At 46.4% G+C, this 9,468-nt stretch overlaps 1 protein-coding gene across 3 annotated transcripts in view; it reads left to right on the top strand.

Annotated features, from left to right (window-relative positions):
• The window catches only part of HSCB (HscB mitochondrial iron-sulfur cluster cochaperone), a 16,074-nt gene extending 14,683 nt beyond the window's left edge, over positions 1–1,391 (top strand). The window contains exon 6 of one of the 3 annotated variants that reach the window (XM_025400565.1): positions 972–1,391. In XM_025400565.1, coding sequence (XP_025256350.1) covers positions 972–1,063 — 92 coding nt within the window. In that variant the 3' untranslated portion in view covers positions 1,064–1,391. The remainder of the gene's footprint in view (positions 1–971) is intronic. The other 2 variants (XM_025400567.1, XM_025400566.1) reach the window with 2 other exon arrangements.
• Positions 1,392–9,468: the final 8,077 nt, after the last annotated feature.

Below are 9,468 nucleotides of genomic sequence, written 5' to 3'. Positions count from 1 at the left end.
AGTGCTGGGACCACATGACAAGCAAAAGCCCCCGTGCCCCGCTTTTACTTTTTTTTTTTTTTTTTTTTTTTTGAGGCGGAGTTTCGCTCTGTCACCCAGGCTGGAGTGCAGTGGCTGGATCTCAGCTCACTGCAAGCTCCGCCTCCCGGGTTTACACCATTCTCCTGCCTCAGCCTCCCGAGTAGCTGGGACTACAGGCACTCACCACCTCGCCCAGCTAGTTTTTTTGTATTTTTTTAGTAGAGACGGGGTTTCACCAGGTTAGCCAGGATGGTCTCGATCTCCTGACCTCGTGATCCACCCGTCTCGGCCTCCCAACGTGCTGGGATTACAGGCTTGAGCCACCGCGCCCGGCCGGGAAAAACTTTTAAAACACAACCCCCCCTTTTTTTTTAAAAAGAGACAGGGTCTCACCCTGTCACCCAGGTTGAAGTACAGTGGCGCAGTCATAGCTCAGTGCAACCTCAAACTCCTAGGCTGAAAGGATCCTCCCACCTCAGCCTCCCAAGTAGCCAGGACTACAGACATGTGCCACTATGCCCAGCTAATTTTTTTTTTTTTTTTGGTAGAGACAGGGTCTTGCTTTGTTACCCAGGCTGGTCTTCAATTCCTGGGCTCAAGCCATCCTCCCGCCTCAGCCTCCCAAAGTGCTGTGATAGCAGGTATGAGCTCCTGCATCTAGCCCCCACCAGTCATTTATTACTTGGGTCTATCCTGAAGAGAATAAACTTCTCTAATTTATGTGAATCCTGTGCACATGCTCTTACATGCCCCCCCCCAGCCCATTTGGTTTATCCCTTTGTCTCCTTAACGATCCAGATGTTCTCCCTCTTTGTTGCTAAGTCTTATTGAGGAATTGAGGGGCCCTCCGGACCCCAGGGCTCCACCTATATATGGCTCCCCTAGTCATCAGAGTTGGTTTTATTCTTGCTTGAAATGAAGCCTGACTTCAGTGTCTCTGTTTATTTCAGATGACTTTGAAGAAGCCAAGGAAATTTTGACAAAGATGAGATACTTTTCAAATATAGAAGAACAGATCAAGTTAAAGAAGATTCCCCTTTAATTGTTGATAGTTTAAAGTTTAAAAAATAAAGTTCTTGCCAGGCGCAGTGGCTCACACCTGTAATCCCAGCACTTTGGGAGGCTGAGGTGGGTAGATCACGAGGTCAGGAGTTCAAGAGCAGCTTGGCCAACACAGTGAAACCCCATCTCTGCTAAAAATACAAAAATTAACCGGGCATGGTGGTGCGTGCCTGTAGTCCCAGCTACTCGGTAGGCCGAGGCAGGAGAATCACTTGAACCCTGGAGGTGGAGGTTGCAGTGGGCACAGACTGCCACTGCGCTCCAGCTTGGGCAACAGAGTGAGACTTTGTCTCAAAAAATAAGAAAATAGGCCGGGCGCGGTGGCTCAAGCCTGTAATCCCAGCACTTTGGGAGGCCGAGATGGGCGGATCACGAGGTCAGGAGATCGAGACCATCCTGGCTAACACGGTGAAACCCCGTCTCTACTAAAAATACAAAAACTAGCCGGGAGAGGTGGCAGGCGCCTGTAGTCCCAGCTACTCGGGAGGCTGAGGCCGGAGAATGGCGTGAACCCGGGAGGCGGAGCTTGCAGTGAGCTGAGATCCGGCCACTGCACTCCAGCCTGGGCTACAGAGTGAGACTCCGTCTCAAAAAAATAAATAAATAAATAAAAAATAAGAAAATAAACAAAGTTATTGTGTATTTCTTTTCTGGCTTCTGGTAATTGGGAATAGATAAGCTTTAACCATTTATATCATCTTAATTAAGCCTGTGGCTCAAGCATTAATGGATGGCAAAGTTTGTCATGTGGGAAGAAAGACAGCCTAGTCAGAGCTTTGGGTGGTCAGTTCTTCATCTGATACTTGACATTGCATGACCCCAATGTAGGCTAATGGATGAAGAGGTGGAGATGGGGCCAATTTGAGGCCCTACAAAGAGGAGTCCAAAAACTTTTTTCTGCAAAGGGCCTGGTAGTGAATATTTTCAGCTTTGTGGTCTATATCAAGGGTCCCCAACCTGTTAGGAACTGGATCACACAGCAGGAGGTGAGTGGCAGGTGAGCGTGCAAGCGAGCATTACCGCCTGAGATTCGTCTCCTGTCAGATCCGCTTTGACCTTAGATTCTCAAAGGAATACGAACTGCGCATGTGAGGGTTCTAAGTTGCATGCTCCTTGTGAGAATCTAATGCCTGATGATCTGAGGTGGAACAGTTTCATCCCCAAACCATCCTCCAGCACCATCCGCATCCATGGAAAAACGGTCTTCCATGAAACCACTCCCTGGTGCCAAAAAGGCTGGGGACCCCTGGACTATATGGTCTTTGTTGTAACTGCTGTTGTGCCATTGTGACACAATCAGCGTAGAGAGTATGAAAACAAATGGACAGGGCTGTGTGCTGGTCAGACTTTATTTACAAAGCAGTTGATGAGCCAGACTTGGCCATGGCTCTGCCAACCTCTGCCCAAGAGCCACAACTTTCTAATGGCATGACCCTCCTCCCTAAGATAGGTAGTCCCCTTTGGTACTGTGGCCTTGGGGCATTCTGTTTGCTAACAAGCAAGGCTGCCTAAGAGTCTCTTTGGTCTAAATTTCAAACTAGATAATATTATAAAGAATTAATCTGGTATTAGGCCGGACATGGTGGCTCATGCCTGTAATCCCTGCACTTTGGGAGGCCAAGGCGGATAGATTACCTGAGGTCAGGAGTTCAAGACCAGCCTGGCCAACATGATGAAAACCCATCTCCACTAAAAATACAAAAAATTAGCCAGGCATGGTGGTGCGTGCCTGTGATCCCGGCTACTCGGGAGGCTGAGGCAGGAGAATCACTTGAACCCGGGAGGCGGAGGTTGCAGTGAGCTGAGCTTGCACCACTGCACTCCAGCCTGGGCAACAAGAGCAAAAAACTCCATCTTAAAAAAAAAAAATTGATCTGGTATTAAGCACTAACCACATTTTCTGCTCCATCTTAGTGGAGTAGAGAGTAGTTGTAATTACTCCCTGGACAGCTGACGCACTTGTCACTATTTCCATGCTCTTCTAATGCAGCCCAATGCAGCTCTACTTCCCCTTCTGTATCTTTGAAATTCAGTTTAAGTTCTTCATCCCTTTCCAGGAAAACAAACAAAAAGTCTCTGGATCAAGGAAGATTAAAATAGCAAACAAAATTCTGAATTAAAAAATTCCAAGGCCAGGCGCAGTGGCTCCTGCCTGTAATCCCAGCACTTTGGGAGACCGAGGCAGGGTGATCACCTGGGGTCAGGAGTTCAAGACCAGCCTGACCAACATGGAGACACCCCGTCTCTACTAAAAATACGAAAAATTAGCCGGATGTGGTGGTGCGTGCCTGTATCCCAGCTACTCAGGAGGCTGAGGCAAGAGAATCGATTGAACCCAGGAGGCGGAGGTTGCAGTGAGCCGAGATTGTGCCACTGCACTCCAGCCTAGGTGACAGAGTGAGACTCTGTCTCAAAAAAAAAATTCCAAGAAACAACATTTTAAAACTCTGGAGATAATTGCCTGTCTGTAATTGGAAAAAAGTCAGGGGGTTTGATCCAAAGTTTAAATACTACTCCAAGAACTTAAAACTGTAGCTCCTTTGCAGTTTCTTTTTTCTTTTTTCTTTTTTTTGAGACAGACTCTTGGCTCTTGTTACCCAGGTTGGTGTGCAATGGCGTGATCTCAGCTCACTGCAACCTCCACCTCCCGGGTTCAAGCGTTTCTCCTGCCTCAGCCTCCCAAGTAGCTGGGATTACAGGCAACTGCCACCATGCCTGGCCATTTTTTTGTATTTTAGTAGAGATGGGGGTTTCACCATGTCGGCCAGGCTGGTCTTGAACTCCTGACCTCAGGTATTCCACCTGCCTCAGCCTCCCAAAGTGCTGGGATTACAGGCGTGAGCCACCATCCCAGTCTCTTATCCTTGTCGAAAAATGTGTATCTTGTGAATCCCGAAGCAGTTATACTCAGTTAACATTTTAGAATTCTTTGATCTTTAGAAGGCAAATTAACCACAGCAGCTGTCGGGCTTAATGATACTTGGGAACATCAGTACAATCTCCACCCCCTCACAGTATACAAGGAGAATGAATTACTTGTCTGAAAACACACCAGGAGTCCTTTAAGTAAATAATAACAATGCAAGCATATGTCCTCATTAAATTGGGTGCTTCTGCAAAAAAAAGGAGGAAATGAAAGGAGGGTTTGAAATACTTGTGCAGACAATCTTCATTCCTTCTTCAGAACATTGATCAAGACCAAAACAATCTGACCACAAAAATAAATCAGATCAACATTGCCACATCTTTGGAGGAACTTCAAAGAAACTTTCCTTTACCTGTTACCATCAGCTGGAAAAGCTGCAGGGCCTCCCAGCAAACCATGTCTAATTTGGGGAATAAATAAAAAAGACATTATTTCTGAGTCATGGCTTCTGAGGTGAGTGGGCTTACCTTTTTCTCCCACCTCTTCCAAATTCTTCCCCTTCTCATCTGAAGTTTAACTGGACTTCTAAATCCAGGAACCCTTTCAAGTGTTCGCTAACAAAGCCCTGTGGGAGGTATGCTAATAGACGGCTGAAAAGTTGGCAGCCCAATTTGGATTAAAGTTTCAGACCAACAATTGAAGCAAATGAAGCACCTCCTGCACCCGCCCCCAAAACACACAGGCACACACACACACACAGTTCCCAACATAGTGTCAGAACAAATCAGAGGTTTCAACTAATTTGTGACTATGTCTTCCCAGAGTTTGGTGTCAGACAGTGTTCCTGTTGTGAACTGAATAATTTTGTCCCCCAAAATTCATATGTTGCAGTTCTGGCGCCTCTAAGGAAGTAATTAAGATTCTACAAGCCAGGAAGAGAAACTGAAACTGACCATGCTGGTACCTTGAGCTTGGACTGCAGCCTCCAAAACTGTGAGAAAATAAATTGCTGTTATTTAAGCTACCTAATATCTGGGTTTGAGTCCCAGTTCCCCTACTTATATTTCATCTGTATTTTTTTTTTTTTCGAGATGGAGTCTCGCTCTGTCGCCCAGGCTGGAGTGCAGTAGTGCCATCTTGGTTCACTGCAACCTTCACCTCCCAGGTTCAAGCTATTCTCCTGCCTAAGCCTACCAAGTAGCTGGGATTACAGATGCCCGCCACCACACCCGGCTAATTTTTTTTTTTTCTTGTATTTTTAGTAGAGATGGGATTTCACCATGTTGGCTAGGCTGGTCTCGATCTCCTGACCTCGTGATCCACCCACCTCAGCCTCCCAAAGTACTGGGATTACAGGCATGAGCCACCGCGCCTGGCCATCGTCATCTGTATTTTGTTTGTTTGTTTGTTTGCTTTTGAGAAAGGGTCTCTGTTATCCAGGCTGGAGTGCAGTGGTACAATCTTAGCTCACTGCATCCTTGATCTCCCAGGCTCAATCAATCCTCCCACCTCAACCTCCCAAGTAGCTGGAACCACAGATGGGCACCACCATGCCTGGCTAATTTTTAAATTTTTTGTAGAGATGGGGTCTCTCTACATTGCCCAGGCTGGTCTCGAACTCCTGGGCTCAAGCTATCTACCCACCTTGGCCTCCCATAATGCTGGGAATACAGGGGTGAGCCACCATGCCCAGCGTCCTCATCTTATTTACGTATTTATTTATTTAAGACAAGGTCTGGCTCTGTTGCCCAATCTGGAGTGCAGTGGCATGATCTCGGCTCACTGCAACCTCCACTTCCTGGGCTCAAGCCATTCTTCTGCCTCAGCCTCCCAGGTAGCTGGAACTACAGGCATGCACCACCATGCTCGGCTAATTTTTGTATGTTTTGTAGAGACAGGGTTTTGCCATGTTGCCCAGGCTGGTCTCTAGTGATCTGCCCACCTCAGTGGCCTCTCAAAATGTTGGGATTACAGGCATGAGCCACTGTGCCCGGACATGGCCTCCTTATCTTTAAAAGGATAATAATAGTTCCTATCTCACAGTGTCATTGTGAAGATTAAGTGAAATAAATTATCCATGCAAATTGCTTAGCATGGAGCATGGCACATGGAACTCAGAGATAATTCTTCTTTTACTTTCAATTATAATTACTACTTTTATTATTTTTACTTGGGAAACAAAATCATGCCTTTCACTGCGCCGTAAATACATTCTTCCAACAAAATTCCAAGCACCTACTTTGTGTAAGAAACCACTTAGCCCTGAGAGAGATAGAACAGTCAGATGCTTCCTGTATATTTGGGGAAATCACTTTTCACCAAAAACAAAACAATAATAAAAGTTCTGGGCTGGGCCGGGTACGGTGGCTCACGCCTGTAATCCCAGAACTTTGGGAGGCAGAAGTGGGTGGATCACTTGAGGTCAGGAGTTCGAGACCAGCTTGGCCAACATGGTGAAACCCGGTCTCTGCTAAAAATACAACAATTAGCCAGGCGTGGTGGTGTGCGCCTGTAATCCCAGCTACTCGGGAGGCTGAGGCAGAAGAATCACTTGAACTTGGGAGGTGGAGGTTGCAGTGGGCTGAGATCATGCCACTCAACTCCAACCTGGGCAACAGAGTAAGACTCCATTTAAAAAAAAAAAGATTCTGGACTGGGTATGATAGCTCACACCTGTAATCCCAGTACTTTGGGAGACCAAGTGGGAGGATCACTTGAGCCCAGGAGTTCAAGACCAGTCTGGGCAACATAGTGAGACCCCATCTCTACAAAAAATTTTAAAACTTAACCAGGTGTGTTGGCAGCCTGTGGTCCCAGCTACTGAAGTGGGAAGATTGCTTGAGCCCAGGAGTTTGAGGCTGCAGTGTGCTATGTACATGCCACTGTACTCCAGCCTGGGCAAAAGAGCAAGACCCTGCCTGAAAAAAAAACAAAGTTCCCATTTGCTGCATAGTTACCATATGCCAGGGAATATGTGTAGTATTTCGCCTGATTCCATCAAAATAAGCCGAATTTGACTTATTTTACTGATGAAGAAACACAATTCAAGAAGGTAAGAGTTAGCCAGGTGAGGTGGCTCATGCCTGTAATACCAGCACTTTGGGAAGCTGTGGCAAGTGGATCACTTGAGGCCAGGAGTTAGAGACAAGCCTGGGCAACATAGCAAGACCCCATGTCAAGTTTTGTTTCTTTTTTCTTTCTTTTTTTTTTTTTTTTTTGAGATAGTCTCGCTCTGTTGCCCAGGCTGGAGTGCAATGGCATGATCTAAGTGCACTGCAGCCCCCGCCTCCCAGGTTCAAGCGATTCTCCTGCCTCAGTCTCCCAAGTAGCTGGGATTATAGGCACTCACCACCACGCCCAGCTAATTTTTGTATTTTTAGTAGAGATGGGGTTTCTCCATGTTGCACAGGCTGGTCTCGAACACCTGGTCTCAAGCCATCCGCCTGCCTCAGCCTCCCAAAGTGCTGGAATTACAGGTGTTAGCCACCATGCCCAGCCACGTCTCAATATTTTTTTTAATGTAACAAAAATAGAAAAACAAAAGTAAGAGTATTTAAACCCATCTATCTGCAAAGCCTGTGCTCTTAAAGGGCTGAACTCACCAAGATTAAGTACCAGTCAATGGGGTTAAGCAATTCATAATGAGAGGTGCCATTTACCAGGGTCCATGCCATGCCACGGAGAGGTAAGATTTGTTAGGAGTCCCTATTTCCAAAGCCTGTGCATACAGCCTCACTGGTTCTAGGGAGGGATCATTTCCAGGTGTGGTAACTGAAGAAGGGAAGAGGAGGAATAAAATCCAGACAATCAGAAAGAAACTACGTCAGGTGTCCTGCAAACCACCAGAGTTCTGATGATTTGCCAGGAGATCTCACAGGAATCAGTATATGGTCCTACTCATGGCTATAACTTATTATAACAAAAGTATACAAAATGAAATCAACACAAGGAAAAGGCTCCTGGCACAAAGTCTGATAGAAATCGGATGCAAGCTTCCAAGGGTCTTCTTCCAGTGGAGTCACATCAGAAGCACATAATTCCCCCAGCAACAAGTTGTGACAACACATGTGAAAATGTTGTCTGTAAGGAAGCATAGATAGACGCAATACCAAGGGGTTGGCCGGGCACGGTGGCTCACACCTGTAATCCCAGCCTTTAGGAGGCTGAGGAGTGCAGATCACTTGAGGTGATAACTTCTGACAACCCCCACCCCTCATGGATCATTGCCATGAACAGTTTGGTATCATGTGTTTCTTTCAGAGGGGATAAAGCCTAGTACTCTGGTATTATCTACCTAACTTGCTTGCTAAGATTGTTTCTTTTTTTCAGATGGAGTCTTGCTCCATCACCCAGGTTGCAGTACAGTGGCACGAACTCAGCGCACTGCAACCTCTGCCTCCTGGGTTCAAGTGATTCTCCTGCCTCAGCCTCCTAAGTAGCTGGGACTACAGGCATGCGCCACCATGCCCAACTTATTTTTGTATTTTTTGATACAGACAGGGTTTCACTATGTTGGCCAGGCTGGTCTTATACTCCTGACCTAAGGTGATCTGCCCGCCTCAGCGTCCCAAAGTGCTGGGATTACAGGCATGAGCCAACGTGCCTGGCCGCTAAGTTTGTTTCTTAAGTTCTATCAATTAATAACTATTATGTAGGCAAATTACTCATTCCCCTCCCGCCGGCCCCAGCTGTTTTTTTTTTTTTTTTTTTTTTTGAGACAAGGTCTTGCTCTGTTGCTCAAGCTGGAGTGCAGTGTTGCAGTCACAGCTCACTGCAGCCTCAACTGCCCAGGATAGTCATAATGGAGTTTCCTTCTGGATAGTATTAAGTGATTTTTATTTGCTTTTCTGTACTTTTATCAGCCCCACCACTAACTAAGAAGCTGTGTTCATTTTATAACCAGAAAACATTGTTTAAAAAAAAGGTAGGGGGGAACAGTTGAGATTAACCACCAAGGAAAAAGTAGTCATGAAAGGATTGTCTAAGTGTCTGTATGTCTCTGACCCACCAACCCTATGAGAGGTGCACTGGAAGTAACATCAAAGAGGCAGGGTTGGACAGTCACTAAGAAAAAGATGGGTCCAGGTGCAGTGGCTCATACCTGTATGTAATCCCAGCACTTTGGAAGGCCAAGGCAGGTGGATCACTTGAGGTCAGGAGTTTAAGACCAGCCTGGCCAATATGACAAAACCCTGTCTCTACTAAAAATACAAAAATTTGGCCAGGTGCAGTGGCTTATGCCTGTAATCCCAGCACTTAAAGAGGCCGAGGCAAGTGGATCACTTGAGGTCAGAAGTTCGAGACCAACCTGAGCAACATGGTGAAACCCCATCTCTCCTAAAAAGACAAAAAATTAGCCAGCTGTGGTGGCACATGCCTGTAATCCCAGCTACTCGGGAGGCTGAGGCAGGAGAATCACTTGAACCCGGGAAGCGGAGGTTGCAGTGAGCTGAGATTGGGCCATTGCACTCCAGCCTGGGCTACAAGAGTGAAACTTCGTCTCAAAAAAAAAAAAAATT

This window comes from Theropithecus gelada, chromosome 10 (assembly GCF_003255815.1).
Source record: "Theropithecus gelada isolate Dixy chromosome 10, Tgel_1.0, whole genome shotgun sequence".
Taxonomy (NCBI): Eukaryota; Metazoa; Chordata; class Mammalia; order Primates; family Cercopithecidae; genus Theropithecus; species Theropithecus gelada.
This window is presented reverse-complemented; position numbering and strand designations above follow the sequence as displayed.